Here is an 18,305-nt window from a genome sequence, read left to right on the forward strand (position 1 = left end):
AAACTCGAAAGTTATAGAGCGTACCTACATGTGTGTTGCATCGAAAGAAAGCTTACGATTCCAGAACCGTCATAAGCGTATTTACTTTGCGCTCGGACAAAAATTGTTCGCGCCTTATGCAAAAAACCTTCAAAATTCCGCTCATTATCTGCTAATTAGCATTGAGTGACTGACGTCAAGTTTCACCAATCCTGTGCCGCCATGATTGACCAATCCTACAGTTCAGTCACCTGATGGTTGGCCAATCGCTGCGTCTGTGGGCGGGACTAATGATTTTGAACTGAGGCATCGGGCAGCCATTGCTTCAGCTACTTCCAGCTCAAAATCTGCTAATCCAGCTTCGAAAAAGTTAGTATCTCTTTTAAAAATAACAAGATTTACCAAAAACGTTTTATAAGGACTTTCACTTTCATCTTTGAAGGTATTAAAGGTAGAAATGTTGCCCGGCAGCAGATTCACAGAGGGACACAGAGACAGGCCCGAAAGCCTGGGACTCGATTTAAAATGTTGCCAGGCAGCAGATTCACAGAGGGACACAGGGACAGGCCCGAAAGCCTGGGACCCGATTTAAACCGCCCGGCCCAAAGCAGCCCTGGCAACATGGGCCCCCCCCAGCTAGTAATAGATAATCAAGGGGCTATAGGAAGGGAAGAACTTAAAACAATCACTATCGCTAGAGGAAAAAGTACTAGGCAAACTAATGGGACTAAAGGTGGACAAGTCCCCTGGACCTGATGGCCTGCATCCTAGGGTCTTAAAAGAAGTGGCTGCAGAGATAGTGAATGCATTGGTTGTAATCTACCAAAATTCCCTGGATTCTGGAGAGGTCCCAGCAGATTGGAAAACTGCAAATGTAACGCCTCTATTCAAGAAAGGAAGGAGACGGAAAGCAGGAAACTATAGACCAGTTAGCCTAACATCTGTCATTGGGAAAATGCTGGAGTCCATTATTAAGGAAGTAGTAGCAGGACATTTAGAAAAACATAATACAATCAAGCAGAGTCAGCATGGTTCTATGAAAAAAATCATGTTTGACAAATTTGCTAGAGTTCTTTGAGGATGTAACGAGCAGGGTGGATAAAGGGGAACCAGTAGATGTAGTGTCTTTGGATTTCCAGAAGGCATTTGATAAGGTGCCACATAAAAGGTTACTGCACAAGATAAGAGCTCACGGGGTTGGGGGTAATATATTGGCATGGATAGAGGATTGGCTAACTATCAGAAAACAGAGTCAGGATAAATGGGTCATTTTCAGGCTGGCAAACTGTAACTAGTGGGGTGCCACAGTGATCAGTGCTGGGGCCTCAACTATTTACAATCTATATTAATGATTTGGATGAAGGGACCGAGAGTAAAGTAACCAAATTTGCTGATGATACAAAGATAGGTGAGAAAGCAAGTTGTGAGGAGGACACAAAGAATCTGCAAAAGGATATAGATAGGTGAGTGGGCAAAAATTTGGCAGATGGAGTATAATGTGTGAAAATGTGAGGTTATCCACTTTGGTAGGAAGAATAAAAAAGCAAATTATTATTTAAATGGAGAGAGACTACAAAATGCTGCGGTACAGAGGGATCTGGGGGTCCTTGTACATGAAACACAAAAAGTTAGCATGTAGGTACAGCAAGTAATTAGGAAGGCAAATGGAATGTTGGCCTTTATTGCAAGGGGAATGGAGTATAAAAGTAGGGAAGTCTTGCTACAACTGTACAGGGTGTTGATGAGACCATACCTGGAGTACTGCATACAGTTTTGGTCTTCTTGTTTAAGGAGGGGTATACTTGCATTGGAGGCAGTTCAGAGAAGGTTCACTAGGTTGATCCTTGAGATGAGGGGGTTGTCTTATGAGGAAAGGTTGAGCAGGTTGGGCCTATACTCATTGGAATTTAGAAGAATGAGAGGTGATCTTATTGAATCATATAAGATTATGAGGGGGCTTGACAGGGTAGATGCGGAGAGAATGGCCCCGATTTTCTGGCAGCCGTCGGGCGGCTTTTCATGCGGCCGGGGTCCAAAAATCGTGGAAAAAGTGGGTCGGGACCCTCCCCGCCTGATTCCCCACCCCGTCCGACTTTCGGACCGCCGTTTCTCCGTCACCCGCTTCAGTCCCGACTGCTGCTGGCGGGACTGCTCGTCGGAGCACTAATCACCAATGATCACCTTGTTAAGGAAGATTTTCCGGGGCCGTTGCGACTTTGGGGCTTTCCCCACATGAAAAACGCCTGCGGGGAACCCCGCCGATGAGAGCTGGCGTGAAAACAGCTGGCTTGCTTGCTTGCAGCAGCAGGTCGCTGAGGGCTGAAGAGATTTAAATAGGCAGCATTTGCAGGCTGCAGGACCTTGTTGATCAAGGCTTGGGGGAACTTTTTGAAGCCTTAGGAGCAGCTGTAGAAAGTTGGAGCCTCACACACTTCTCCAGTGTGAGCTCCTGGGAAGCCCCTTTCACCACTCTAACTCAGCACCTCCTCAACGGAGGCATCTGCCAGAAGCATGGGAGGCCTTTGGCACCTTCCCTTCCTGGCATTAGAGGATCTCCAACAGCAGAGGCGGCAGCAGCAGAACCAGGAACAGCAGGATGAGCACCAGGCTGCTGCTCACTCACCTGAAGCTGCAAAGGCCAGAAGGGGCCAGCGCTTGGAAGTGGCTTGAGAGCACCCTGCTGCGCATTAGGGGGCCAGTGGGACCCGTTTCTGCACTGGCAGTCCTACTCAGAAGGACTTCCATGAAGATCTGGTTTCTCTGTTCAACAGATGGCCAACGCTCCTCAAGAGATGTCATTCTCTTATGAGCACTCACCATGTTTTCCGTACCCTGGCGAGTTATCTCCTGCATGGAGGTTGCCAACCTTTCCATGGTGATGCGTTCATGCGCCAATGACTCCACAAAGGCTCTGCGCATGGTCGCTATGGACTGCTCCATTCGTTCCACACTCGCAGTGACCCTGGAGACAAAACCTGCCAGAGACTCCTGCATCTGTGCATGGAGATCCATCACCTCTTCTCTTGCGGATGGACCCAGAGGCAGAGGGTCGAAATGCAGCGCAGCTGAGCTGAGCTGGCAGAGTCCTGCGCCCTCCGACGAGGACTCTCCACTGCTGTCCCTGTCTCCAGAATCTGCTGAGGCTCACTTGTGAGCTGTGAAACACCAGGTGACAACACTACTCTATGTCCCGAAGGTCCCCCTGAGGTGTGAGTGTCTGCGCTGGTGCTGGGTGCGCTTACTTCTGCTGACGCTGCGCCCTCAGAGGTTGGAGCTTCCTCTGAGGCGTCTGGCTGCACAGCCTCTTCCTCCTCCACAGTGAGGACGGGGGCTCTGGATGGTACTGTGGGGGAGTAAAGGAAGGAGATAGAGCTGTAATGCCAAGGTTCTTCTGGTGACTCCCAGCGAGTTGGCATCTGCTGACACCTGCATCCATGCAGCATTGGTCTCAGTGGGAGGCCCCTTCCTCCCTGACCTAGGGAAGAGGACCTCCCTGTGGGCCCTAACCCCATCCAATAATGCCTGCAGTGAAGTCTCGTCGAATTTGGAGGCAGCTCGGGGTCTGGCACTGGCCACAGCTGCTGCAGGCTCCTCTGCCATCCTGTATGGTTCGTTTGGAAGCCTTCAGAGGATGCAGTGCTTGCTATGGACCTTGAAAGCACCACGAATGACAACATCATACTGTGGGGATTTTTGACTCGAATTGGACAATTAGCAAGGCTTCCCACATGCTGGGAATTAATTGGCCACTTGAGGGAAAATTGCGTGGAGCTGGCTGACACTTTTTTATGTGCGTCAGAAACCCCACATTCGGGGAAATCCGACCATTCCCCACACAAGCCGAAAATCGGGGCCAATGTTTCCCCTCGTGGGGGAATCTAGAACTAGGAGGCATTGTTTCAGAATAAGGGGTCGCCCATTTAAAATGGAGATGAGGAGGAATTTCTTCTCTCAGAGGGTCGTGAATCTTTGGAATTCTCTCCCCCAGAGAGCTGTGGAGGCTGGGTCATTGAATATATTTAAGGTGGAGATAGACAGATTTTTGAACTATAGGGGATTCAAGGGTTATGGTGGGGGGGGGGGGGGGGCAGGAAAGTGTAGTTGAGGCTAAGATCAGATCAGCCATGATCTTATTGAATGGCGGAGCAGGTTCAAGGGGCCCAATGGCCTACTCCTGCTCCTATTTCTTATGTTCTTATGTTCACAGGTCTGACTGGCCCATCTTAGCTCCACACCATCCCGTGTCTGAAATTCAGTGTGCGCAGCTATTCCTATTCTGATAAAATGTAACATAATAAATGTGGTGGAAGGTTTTGTGGCCCACTTTACCATAGTATTCAGTAGTTTCCATAAATATCTGGACTACCACATAAATAATAGCTCAGACTTGGATCAGTGGTAACATTCTGATTCTGACTGTTGTGGGTTCAAGTCTCACTCCTGACACTTGAGCACACAATCTAGGCTGACACTTCAGTGCAGTACTGAGGGAGTGCTGTACTGTTGGAGGTGTCGTTTTTCCAGATGAGATCTTAAATTGAGGCACCATCTGCCTGCTCAGGTGAACAGAAACGATCCCATGGCGTTATTCCTGGGTGCCTGAGCCAATATTTTCACTCCACCAACAGCAATAAAACAGATCATTGGTGTGCATATTAGCTGCCGTGTTTGCCTACATTACAACAGTGATGTATAGTTTTGAAGAAGGGTTCGACCCGAAACGTCAACTCAAATTTCTCTCCACGGATGTTGCCTGACCTGCTGAGTTTTTCCAGCATTTTCTGTTGTTATTTCGGATTTCCAACATCTGCAGTATTTTGCTATCATACAACAGTGATTAATTGGCTGTGACGTGCTTTGGGACATCCTGAGGATGTGAAAGGAGCAATTTAAATACAAGTTCTTTCTTTTGCTTATGAGGCGGACATATGTATCCCTGGCTTTGCATGTGTGGAGGTTTTCTCCAGATTATGCTACTGTATGTGCAGCAGGTGCAGAGTGAATTCTACTGCAGATAGGTCAGCTGTTGATATCTAGATCAAAGTAATTGTATTCTATTGTTAGGAAAGTTGGAGGGGAGATTTCAGCTCTGAGGTTTCGCTGTTAAATGCTGTGTACCTCTATAAGAGACAATGCTTAGGCAACTACAAAAGTTATCCCTCTTTACATTGGTCATTTCCTCATTACTCTGGATGATAAACTCTGGATGTACTCCACTACACTGTCTTTAAAGATCACATTATGTTACAGGCTGACAGTCGAACTTTGTCCCATGACCATTCCTGTGATGATGAGGAAACACCAGGGTAGAAGATCTCAGTGTGTTGGTTGGCATATAGTCCATATCATAATCGTATTGAATATCACTAGGGCTGACACTGATTGGAATGGACTGATCCATTGGCTCAAATCTCTTGACATCACCCCCCTCTCAATAAAATGCACTGATGGAAATTGAGAGAGAACGTACGAGTGACGTGCAATACAACTTTATTGGTCATGATTTATGGATTTAAAAAAAAAACTGGGGTAAAAACCAGGTAAATTATTTTTTCATTACGTTGTTAATGCAACATTTTCTTAAGAATGTAACATTATACAGAAAATGTTTCATTAAAAAGCAATGTAAAAAAGGTTTCAGTTTGGACAGCAACCAGTGATCCTCTTAACACCATGTTTATTACTTCCAAAATATTGCTACATTCAGATTTCACTGTCATTGCAAAGATAATGGCCAAGAATTTCCATTTTGGGCACAATCGACGATCCAGGTGCAAATTGCTCTAGTTTTAAGAAGTTTTTTTTGCTCAAGTTTCTGCTCAAACTCATTTGCATATTGCCGAATGTAAAATCTTGCATGAACCAGCGCAATTGGGCAGCGTTTTAGAATGCTAAAAAAAATTAGCATTAAAAAATATTCCTTGCTATATTTAAGAGGGATAACCTGGTGCAGTTTTGTTAAAGGAGCTGAAAATGGGTTCATCACAAAAAATAAGCATTTTTAATCAGTGTCAAGTCCACTACCCGTGAGTAATCTGATTTTAAACAACTGAAAATGACTTTTAAAACTATACAGAACCATTTACTAGTTACATTGGTGTAGTCAGTTTCTTAGATTACATTTTTTAAAAGCTTTTAAAACATGCCTATTAGTGTCCTTGCACCTTAAAAAAAAGTTTAATTTAAAAGCCTCTTCAAAGGCCCGCAAACTTACGTAATTAGCAGAAACTTGCAATGGTGATTAATTCAATCTGCGGGCGTGGCCAGTTTTGTGGGAGGGGAGCATCTAGCGCATTGTTGTTAAAACTAGCACAAAAAAAAAAAATCGCAGAAACTCAATGTGTGCTGGATGTAATTTGTGCTGGAAATTCCTCGATCTTTAGCACGGGTTTGGCGGATTTCGGGTGAATTGCGCTATAAAAAAATCAGTACAACCTAGCAGAAACGCCTGCCCATTAACCATGCACTATTTAATAAACACACTTAAATACTGAGCAAAATTTACCTATAAATGTGAAAAAAATCCTGTAGCACTGAAGTCAAAAATTAAATGAAGTTACTTAATGCAAAGTGTGATGAGAGCTAAACTGCTTCGCTAAACACTTGCACTACTGATACTGAGTGAACCATAAACACGGGAAAATTTATATATGTTACAGTACTAAGAAACCAAGTTGACTCAATATATCCGTATCCAGAATTTAAGAACATGTAAACTACATTTTTGGAAGTAATGATTAGCCCTAATTTTTTCAGTTTGCATATGACCTGCTGTAAATCAATTTTAAAGTGATCGATGATCACAAATTACTGCATTCATGAATATTGTGTGCACAGTTTATAAAGTCAGTCAATGTTCCCTTTAATTTATTTTGGGTGCACTGCCCCTTTAAGGGTCTATGCGGCCCATTCAAAATAATGCACATGTGCAGCTTTTCCTATTTAAAAGCCGGCTGCGTGGGAGCTGCAGTATGCTGTGCGGCCGCACAGCTTAAAGGGAACATTGGTCACAACTGCATATTGCACTGTTGATTTTCAGATAGTAAGGTGGGGATTTGTTAAGGTTTGTTGTTTTGTTTCAGGGAACAATGATTTTATAAAATCATATACTGGCCTCTAAATGTGACTTTAGCAAAAGTGTTCCAAACACTAAAGCAGTGTGCAATAGTGTCACAATAGGATGCTGTAACTCAGCCTCAATTTAACACATACAAATTGAGCTAGTAATGGCAACCATTGGCTTTTGAATTTCAGACAGTTATCACTTTGGGAGGTTTGTTGAACCACACAAATCTCTCGCCATACGAACCTGTTCTCTTCATTTCCGTTACTGTTGTGGTGACACTATGGAATTTTCACTTGATTTGCACCACAGTTAAAAATCATAGACATCTGGTGCTTCCTACTGGCATGACACCATTTTAAAAAAATCATGTCTACTTTTTTGTTAGAATTAGCAAAACCAGGAATGTCAGCCCACTAGGTCCAGCATTATTCATAGAATTAATAGAAATGAATAAATATTTAATTTAAGGTCAGTAAGTATATTTTACTGCAAAATCTGTAAACTATCGTGGCAAATAGCTTATATATACCTTAGATTATTTGCCTGAATTCTGTTATAACTCAGTGACTGACAAACATAGAAAGAGCTGACCTCAACCAGCAGGGAAAGGCTGCAGACTGATTAGCCAGTGAGCTGTAGCCAAAGGCAGAGCAAGTAGGATACATTCAGAAGTAACAACAGAAAATGCTGGAAATACTCAGCAGGCCAGGCAGCATCCATGGAGAGAGAAACAGAGTTTCAGGTCTGGGACTCTTCATCAGAACTGGAAAAAGCTGGAGATATAACAGATATTAAGAAGGTGCAGAGACAGGGGTGGGGGTGGGTGGGTGGGAGGAGAGGAAGGAATTGAAGGAATATACTGTGCTTATGTAAGATGCAGGAAAGATAAAATGCTGCAAATGGGAATGGCAAAATCATACAGCATGAAAAATGGGGGCTGGGGTTATAGTTTGAAATTGTTGAACTCAATGTTGAGTCCAGAAGGCTGTAAAGTGCCTAATCGAAAGATGAGGTGCTGTTCCTCGAGCTTACGTTGAGCTTCATTGGAGCAATGTAATAGGCCGAGGACAGAGATATCAGAGTGGGAGTGAAGCGGAGAATTAAAGTGACAGGCGACCGGAAGCTCAGGGTCACCCTTACGGACTGAACGGAGGTGTTCCGCAAAGCGGTCACCCAATTTACGTTTGGTCTCCCCAATGTAGAGGAGGCCGCATCGTGAGCAGCGAACACAGTATATTAAATTGCTGTTTCACCTGGAAGGAGTGTTTGGGGCCCTGGACAGTGGGAAGGGAGGAGGTAAAAGGGCATGTGTTGCCTCTCCTGCGCTTGCACGGGAAGATGCCATGCGAAGGGGAAGGGCTGTTAGGGGTGATTGAGGAGTGGACCAGTGTGTCTCGGAGGGAGCGGTCCCTATGGAATGCTGAAAGGGGAGGTGAGGGGAAGATGTGTTTGGCGGTGGGATCACGTTGGAGGTGGTGGAAATGGCGGAGGATGATCTGTTGAATGTGGAGGCTGGTGGGGTGAAAGGTGAGGACAAGGGGAACCCTATCGTGGTTCTGGAAGGGAGGGGAAGGTGTGAAAGCAGAAGTGCGGGAAATGGAACAGACACAGTCAAGGGCCGTGTCAACCACAGTAGAGGGGAATCCTCAGATGAGGAAAAAGGAAGACATGTCGGAAGCACTGGTATGGAAGGTGGCATCGTCAGAACAGACGTGACGAAGACGGAGAAACTGGGAGAATGGAATAGAGTCCTTACAGGAAGCGGGGTGGGAGGAAGTGTAGTCCAGGTAGCTGTGGGAGTCAGTGGGCTTGTAGTGGATGTTTGTCGAAAGCCGATCGCCAGAAATGGAGACTGAGAAGTCAAGGAAGGGAAGAGTCGGAGATGGACCATGTGAAGGTGAGGGAAGGGTGGAAATTAGAAGTAAAGTGAATGAACTTATCTAGTTCAGGGCGAGAGCAGGAAACGGCACCAATACAGTCATCAATGTACCGGAAAAAGAGGTGAGGGAGGGGACCTGAGTAGGACTGGAACAAAGAATGTTCCACATATCTCATGAAAAGGCAGGCATAGCTAGGGCCCATGCGGGTTCCCATAGCAACACCTTTAATTTGGAGGAAGTGAGTAGAGTCAGAGGAGAAGTTGTTCAATGTGAGAACAAGTTCAGCCAGGCAGAGGAGGGTGGTGATGGATAGGGACTGGGTGGGCCTCTGTTCAAGGAAGAAGCGGAGCACCCTCAGGCCACCCTGGTGGGGGATGGAGGTGTAGAGGGATTGTACGTCCAGTGAAAAGGAGATGGTTGGGGCCAGGAAACTGTTAAAGTGACGGAGGGCGTCGGAAGAGTCGCGAATGTAGGTGGGAAGAGACTGGACAACGGGAGAAAAAATAGAGTCGAGATAGGAAGAGATAAGTTCCGTGGGGCAAAAACAGGCTGAAACAATGGGTCTACCAGGGTAGTCCTGTTTGTGGATCTTGGGATGGAGGTAGAAGCGGGCTGTGCGGGGTTGGGGGACTATGAGGTTGGCGGCCATGGAGGGAAGATCTCCAGAGGAGATGAGGTCAGTGACAGTCTTGGAAACAATGGCTTGATATTTGCTAGTGGGGTCATGGTCCAGGTGGAGGTAGGAGGAGGTGTCGGAGAGTTGGCGTTCAGCTTCCGCACGGTAGAGGTCGGTTCGCCAAACAACAATAGTGTAGGAGTCTACGTACTCCTAGCAAAAAATACTGAACTCGGAGAGGTTCAACAGAAAAGGTTTAATTGTTGAGGCTACATGTTGAACACAAAATGGCATCAGAGACTACACCAAGTCCGACTGCTTTTCATCAGTCCACAGCTTCGGCTGCTCCTCCCCCGCTCTGGGCTTAACTATGTTGCAGATCGAGTTTCTTAAAGGTGTGATCCTTCTTAAAGGCATGACGCCTGATTTATAGTCTACGGACCGAAAAGCGGATTGTGTCCTTTCTGTGATCGGTACGCCACAATAGCACCACCCTTATCAGCAGGTTTAATGATAATGTTAGGATAATTCAGGTGCTTTTCCTCCCCCCCACACACAGTGGATCCTTTTGTCTTAGAAGAGTGTACTGTAAATCCCTTAAAGGACTGTGCACTTCATTTATTTTTGCTGCTAGACATTTTTGATAATTCAACAAAACAAAAATCTTCCGACTTGTTTTTGACGACAGAATACTGTTTCATTATAGGGGAACAAAGTATTTCTAATTAAAACTGAAAATTTATAATCAATTTCAAGTACGCACAGAGATAAATATGATGTTATATTACCAGAATATGTTTAAAATAACACCCAGTATTGATTTTTTGACCAAATGTGCTCTGTAAATACTGTTCGTACTGCATAGTTTCCTCAAAACACACTGAAGGCAGTGAAGATTATTATGGAAACTGGGATAGCAATTGTGTTACATTAAAAGGTTGAGTCTATTTTTTTTTCATGAATTTGGGTGCTCTTCAGGGTGAGGAATATCAGCATTGGGAATAGAACTGTTTTGAACTCTGTTGGTCGGTACCAGCATCAAGTGTTCCCACATCAGGTATAGCAAGGATCTGATGCAGAGTAAAGTTCTCTCTCTTCTACCCCAATAATGTACCTTAGCCCAACCTCTGAACACCACCCCTTGCTGCCCCAGTGCCATATTTTTATATGCCACACAAGCTACATTTAAGGTCTCTTGCAATGAGGTTATCAATTAATAATAATGTGTGCTCAACTATGTGCAGTTTTGAGAAGCATGTACCTTTACTAGGAATTTGGTTGAAATTTCCTAACACTACTACACTTGGTATCCTTACAGCAAGCAAAAATGAGAACGTTGCCCTATTGATCAGAACACAGGTTCCTGAAGTGAGAGCAGTGTAATAGCTCACTGCAACATCTACTCCCCATAGCTCCATTCATTTTGGAGCATTTTCTTGCCAAGTATTTTTGTGCTGTGCACTGTTATGAAATGAACAGGTTGCACAAAAGACAATGGGCAGTAAAGAGTGCTGCCTTGAACTGAACAATTATAAACAGGCATATATTTTCAAATTTTATCATTCTTTTTTGATAGAGGAGAATGAAAAAAATAATTTACTCCAAATCATTAGCATTTTTTTCTTCTAATAGATGTATATATCGATATAATTTCCAATAAAGGAAGTAATAGAATTAACTTAAAATACTGGCAATTTTACTAACACCATCTTATATAACTGGGCAGAAACAAGTAATAAAATACAAAAGAAAAACTAAAAATAGTGATTTTGCAGAATTTCACAAAAATGCCACACAATAAGATTAAAACTTGAATTTAAAGCTTCAATAACTTTCAGGTTAATAGTGGTGCTGTGATTGTTGGCCCTGAAGGTTATATGTCCTAATGTCCCTGAATAACAGGACACACCATATTTCCACCTTTGCTATTGTCAGTACTCTAGCCCATACTTGGTGTCATATTTTGACATTAATCTGGGCTAATTAATCTGAAGTAATACAAATGTTATAGAGGCACAATATTCACAAAGAACATCCAATTAAAAATTGAAAACTTTTAAATTCGTAAAAAGTCGGGACCCAAACTAGATCACTGGAATGCGAGATAAACAGAAGATGCAACTTGAAATGGGCTTCGTTGACCAGAAGATGAAGCTTACTTCACCAAAATTTAGTACTTGTGGGGTCGGAAGAGGTTTGAAAATAGCCTTATAATATACTACAGCCCATAAATGTTTACTCACAATCTTGCTTTAAAAATCTTGAAAAAAATTTCCTTAGCCCACTTGCAGACCTGGACCTGATTGACACTATCATGTGTAGAAAGGGTAGCTTTGAGTGGGTTCCTGCTATGCAAAAATTGAAATACAGGAATTTACAGTAGTTCAATTGAGGAAATTAGATGGAAAATACAAAAATCCAGCAAACAAACCAGCCGAGTTAGTCACAAGCAAAGAAAGAAGCATGCATATTAGAATGTCAATTTTTACCCTGGTTCCAAGCCTTCAAAACAGGCCACTGTGAACTTGGACTTGTACTTTGCCGAGTATCTGTAAGAGCCATGACACAAAGAGACTAAATTGAAATGGCAGTTAATAGTAAAGCATGTGTTCAAAATATGGAAAAATGTATATTTTTTAGGCTCTCTCCCTGGTGGTTACATATAGCAGGCACATACATTAAATGCTTCACTCCTTCTGAGACTTTATGATTTTTGATAGTTAATTGCATTAAGGCAACAGAGATGAGCTGCATATGCTTCTGAACATGAAACTTGTCATAATGAGCACACAAAGTTTACTTCACAGCATTAATTTTCAAACAAGTACTGACAACAGCCAAATAGAATTAACATCTTCCTGACATGAGCCATCAGAAGAAAAAGATTAAGTATGCTCCTGGCATTGCCAGGTTCTGTGCCCCACAGCACTATGTATCTCTATTTTAGTCTCTTTTCTAGGGAACAGAATGAACACAACATGCCTTAACTCGCTTGGAAATAACATCAAATAGGTACCGCACTCACCTTTAGGCCTTGGTGTCCGTTTTCTTCGGTCTCTGAATGCAGCACCTGACTGCAGGGCCTCCAGCAGGCTATCCATCACTCCTGTCTCATCACCCTCTGTGGAAAAGGATTGAGGGAATTCTATCAGCCCGGAGGGTTACCATAGCAATGTCAAAGAGAACAGGGAAAGACCACTATGTCATGACTAAAACCAGCAATTTCAGAACTAGACAAGCCTTTAACTTAGTCATAAATCAGCTTTCTTTTTTTACCAAGATTAGTCACGTTTTAGGTTTTCTCACGGCCAATAAATAAAGACCAAAGCTGAATTGATTCACCTGTAACCATTGCTTTCAGTGAGGAAGATCAGCAGCTACATTGCACAGATTTTGTCACACAATGAGATGCATAACAACTAGAACTGGCTGCTAGTTTTTGCATGCTGAAGAGCTCTGCTGTTAATAGACTGCAGTGTTGATTGAACAATGGTCATGGAAAGAGAAAAGAAGACTTATTCTGCAGAACAGAAATAAAGGTCAATGTAATCTACTATTTATGTCATTTTCTTGTCCTGTTCTCTCTCCACTTCACTAGTTTCACAGAGATGATCAGACTGGCATTAATGCAATCAATCATTCTTTAATACATCTCAAAAGCTAATACTTCTAGTATTGGCACTTTGTTTTACAGACAGGCAGCCTTATCCCCAAAAACAAAGGCTTTATCTAAACGAATCACCTGTGAAAGGTTGAGAACATTGTTGACCTTTATTAACTGTACTTCATTTTAAACGGAGTCATTGTCTCATGAGATCATGTCATTTCAAGCAAACAAATTACCTAAATACTCTTTTAATTCCATGTTAGCTAATTTTACCTGAATAACCTATACAAAGCAGCAGAAAATAAAACAATTATGCACACATTTGCTTTATATAGCACAACATGATATCGTGTATGGTCTGGTCTATAACTACCTAAATAAAAAGATCAGAATAGGTATTGATACAATGGCCCGAATTTTCTCAAGGTAGGCGGGATGGGGACAGGGGCCTCTGAGGCGGGCGGGAAACCTGGGGGGCTGTATTTCCCGCAAGCCCTGCCGACTTTAACGGCAGGGCCCGATTTAAATGTGAGGCCTCGGATTCCCACCCGCAGCCAGCCAGATTGAGAGGTTGGCTGGCTGCGGGGGGGGGGGGGGGTATGCCTGCAGATGCGGAGAGGGAGGGAGGGTTTGGTTTGGGAGAGGGATCGCGGGGTGGGAGTCGGGATTGCGGGGGGTTGGCAGATCGTCAAGGGATCGGGGTGGGGGGGGGAGCAGGCCAGGGATCGGGGGGTTGGCCGGGGTAGAGGATTGGGGCTGGCCACCAGAGGATCGTGGATTAATGGGCTTTTTAAACTGAAGAACTGAACAGGTTAGAAGGGAATAGACATGAGCGGCGGCAGCAGCAGTGGAGGATGCAGCACATAAACTGAGCAGGACCCGAGGACAGATTGGACCTGAGCGGCGGCAGCCGCGGAAGAGGCAGAGCATCTCCGGCGAATTCAAAAACAACGAAAAAAATACAAGGAGTGATGTCACAGGACAGCAGGTAGGTGATTGGTTGGTGAGTATTAAATTTTTTTCTCCAAGCTGGTACAGTGGTTTAAACTAAGAGCTGGGAAACTATAACGTAATTTATTAAATTAATAACAACTAGATAAACAGATTGATATAACTATAAATAATTGCTGAATATAGACTTCAACTAATTGAATAAATAAAACAAGGTTAGATTAAGATATGGCAGAGCAGGTTGTGTGTCTGGACTGCAGTATATGGGAGTTTGTAGACAGTGAGACAGTCCCAAGCGAGCACATCTGCAGTAGATGTCTCCATCATGAATCTCTCCGGCTCAGAGTCATTGAGCTGGAGTGGGAGTTGGAGACATTCCGACACATAAGGGGGTGGAGTATCTGGACAGTTTACTCCAGACTTTGGTCACACCTCGTAGAGAGGTGCAGGTTCAGACGGGGTTGCTGTGACCGATAGTGTGCAGAGTAAGGGGAACAAAGGTAAGAAAGAGAACGAGGATCCACAGAAACTGATCCTATCCAACAGGTACAATGTACTTGCTACCTGTGAGGATAAGGATAAAGACTGTCAGAAGGACAGCCAGAATGCGAAACATGGCACTTTGGAGCAGGAGGCTATCCTGAGGGCAGAGGAGAGGAAGTGTAATATGATAGTTGTAGGGGATTCTATAATTGGGGGACAGATAGCATCCTTTGTAAGCAAGATCAAGAGTCCCACAGGGTATGTAGCCTACCTGCTGCCAGGGTGAGGGACATCTCGAACCAGTTTGAAAGGGTATTGGAGGGGGGGGGGGGTGGGGAGGATCAAGTCATTGTGGTTCATGTTGGGACCAACAACATAGGGAAGAGTAGGCAAGAGGTCTTGTTTGGGGAATACCAGGAACTAGGAGCTAAATTAAAGAACAGGATCTCAAAGGTTATAATCTCTGGGTTATCACCTGAGCCGCGTGCAAATTGGCGTAATGATAAGCAGATTAGGGAGGTGAACACGTGGCTGAAGGAGTGGTGTGGGAAAGAGGGGTTCCATTTCATGGGGCACAGGCACCGGTATTGGGACCGGAAGGAACTGTACCATTGGGACAGGCCCCACCTGAGCCAGTCTGGGACCAGGGTCCTAGCGGAAAGGATAAACAGGACAGTCACAAGGACTTTAAACTAGTAAATGAGGTGGGTGGGTGGGTGGGTGGGTGGGTGGGGGGGGTGGTGCGCAGGTGGAAATTGTAGTACAAATAGTAGTTCAAAACAAACAAAAGGGAAGAGAGTAGAGTAACAGTCAGAAATTGTGCTTTAGGCACTACAGGTAAAGGGAAAACTAAAAGATGTAAAGTGATTAAACCAGGAAAGAGAAATAAGAAACATATGAGTAAAACATTAGAGCTGAAGGACAGGCTAGGATGTGTGGTCCAAATAAGCGTTCTTTACACAAGCGCACGGAATATAAGGAGTAAATTGAATGAACTGCAGGCACGAATTCAAATTGGAGGGTATGACATGGTAGCCATTACTGAGACATGGCTGCAAGACAGTCAGGACTGGGAACTAAATATACCAGATTATAAGGTCTACAAGAAAGCGAGGGAAAATGGCAGAGGGGGAGGAGTAGCCTTAGTGATTAAGGATGAAATCACTTCAATGATAAGAGAGGCTATAAGGAGAGGTAAGCAGGCAGTGGAGACTTTTGGGGTAGAATTAAGAAATAGGAAAGGATTTAAGACTGTAGTGGGAGTTGTGTATAGGCCTCCTGGTAGCAACTGTGAAGTGCTAGATTGTAAAAATGCAGAGATTAGACAAGCATGTAGTAAAGGCAGAGTGGTTTTAATAGGGGATTTTAACTTTCAGATAGATTGGGACAAGCAGACTAGCACCTGTCAGAAAGTTGTGAATTTCTTGAGTGTGTTTTCTACAACAGTATGTTCTAGAGGCAACAAGGGGGCATGCCATATTAGATTTAGCAATGAGTAATGAGCCCGATTTAGTTAACAGCCTAACTGTGTGAACATTTATCAAATAGCGATCATAACATGATCGAGTTCAACGTAGCGTTTGAAAGGGAGAAACGTGAAACGGCTACACAGGCCACGATTTTATTAATGCAGACGGGTTGGGTGCGGGTCAGGTGGTTTCCGGCTTCCAGTCCTGCCCCCAGCTGCATCCGGCCCACAGACGTGATTTTGCCTTGATTGACCTTGTTAAGCCCGCCCTGCGGGCTTGCCGGCCAATTAACAGCAAGCGGGTCAGATGATGTCATTTGATGACGCGTCATCTGCCGGTTTCCTTAAAGGTACCACACACAATTTTATTTTGACAGTTGATTTCTCAGTGATTGACAGCATTCAAGTGCTGAAAACACTGACAATCACTGCACAAAGGTGACCTCTTGCACCCAGGCTCTCCAATGACTCCCTCCATAGGCTGGAATAGATGGCAGCTGCCAGTGAGGTGGCAGAAGCGATCTGTCACTGGTGAGAGAGGTTCACCCAATGAGGTGGCACTGGACATGGATTTAAAAACTTGTAACCTAAAGAAAAGTGTAAATGTATTAAAAATGCAGTGATTTTCCAATCATTTTCTTTCCTCTGAGAGTCACCATGTGCAATATTGGATCCTTCACACCACTTCTGCAGCTGTCATCAATCCAGAAACATTACAGCAGACTCACAACACACCACACTTAGCTGGCGTGGTGTCTGGACATCGGGAAACCCGAGCCAGAAGTGGCAACATTCAAAAATAGGCTGTCAACTACTGGCAAGTACCTGTTAATAGGCAGGTAATTGCCTTTAATCCTCTTCCCGCCGCTAGGTGTTGAGTCCATTTGCAAATCGGGGACCCGACACTTGGGAAAATTGTTTGGAGGCGGGTTGATGGCGGGATCGCAACCCGCTGTCAATCAAAACGATTTTAACCTTTGACCCGCCTCCAAACCAGTCCTCTGAGCACCAGCAAAATCCAGCCCTAAGATTCTAGATTTAGGCAAGGCCAACTTCAACAGGATGAGACAGAGACTGTCCACAGTAAACTGGGCAAATCTGTTAATGGGTAAACTGACAGAATTTCAGTGGGAGATGTTCAAAAAAGAATTTAATGCGATACAGAACCAGTTTATACCCCCGAGAGGCAAGAGTTCTACTTGCCAAAATAAAGCTAGGGACAACTAAAGAGGTAAGGGACAGCATAAAACTAAAAGAAAAAGCTTACAAAAATGCAAAAAATAGATCCTGGTGAATGGGAAAGATACAAAGAACAGCAAAGGGTCACAAAACAGAAAGAGCTACAAAAAGGAAGTATGAAAAGAAACTTGCAAGGGATAACAAATTCAACACAAAGAATTTTTACAATTATTTTAGGAAAAAGAGGGTAGTCAGGAGCAATGTTGGCCCCTTAAAAACTGCTAACGGCGATGCTGTAAATTAAATTAAGTAAATGGCGGGCATGTTGAATAATTACTTTGCATCAGTATTTACAGTAGAAGAGGATAGCATGCCGGAAATCTCAAGGAAACTAATACTGAGTCAGGGACAGGAACTCAATAAAATAAAATTAAGTAAATTAACAGTAACGAAGAAAATAATGGCACCAAAGAGTGATAAATCCCCAGGACCAGATGGTTTCATCCCAGGGTTTTAACGGAAGTAGGTGAGCACGTTCCAGATGCCCTAACTATAATCTTCCAAATTTCTCTTGATTTAGGAACCGTTCCTTTAGATTGGAAAATTACGCATGTCACTCTGCTATTTAAGAATGGCGAGAGAGGAAAACCAGGGAATTATAGACTAGTTAGCCTAACATCTGTTGTTGGGAAATTACTGGAGTCTGTACTTAAGGGTAGGGTGACTGAACATCTTGAAAATTTTCAGGTGATCAGAGAGAGCCAGCACAACAAACATGATTGAACTTTTTGAGGAGGTGACTAAAGAGTGGACAGGGGACTGTCTCTGGATGTTATTTATATGGATTTCTAGAAGGCATTTCATAAAGTCCCACATAAGGGACTGTTAACTAAGGTAGAACCCCATGGAATTGGGGGCAAATTATTGATCTGGTTAGGAAATTGGCTGTGCGGCAGAAGACAGAGAGCAGGGATAATGGGTAGGTATTCAAATTGGCAGGATGTGACTCATGGTGTCCCGCAGGGATCTGTGTTGGGGCCTCAAATATTCACAGTATTTATTAACGACTTAGATGA

The 18,305-nt window shown here is 43.9% G+C and overlaps 1 protein-coding gene across 1 annotated transcript in view; it reads right to left on the reverse strand.

Annotated features, from left to right (window-relative positions):
• Window positions 1-18,305, reverse strand: part of LOC147111592 (protein diaphanous homolog 3-like) — a 1,088,834-nt gene that overhangs the window by 92,531 nt on the left and 977,998 nt on the right. Inside the window, exons 27-28 of the mRNA XM_085998659.1 lie at window positions 12,567-12,662; window positions 12,031-12,090 (exon numbers count right to left, since the gene is read on the reverse strand). Of these exons, the coding sequence (XP_085854785.1) occupies window positions 12,031-12,090; window positions 12,567-12,662 (156 nt within the window). The remainder of the gene's footprint in view (window positions 1-12,030; window positions 12,091-12,566; window positions 12,663-18,305) is intronic.

This window comes from Somniosus microcephalus, chromosome 10, assembly GCF_052327205.1.
Source record: "Somniosus microcephalus isolate GS21.2 chromosome 10, FLI_Smic_1.0, whole genome shotgun sequence".
Lineage (NCBI taxonomy): Eukaryota > Metazoa > Chordata > Chondrichthyes > Squaliformes > Somniosidae > Somniosus > Somniosus microcephalus.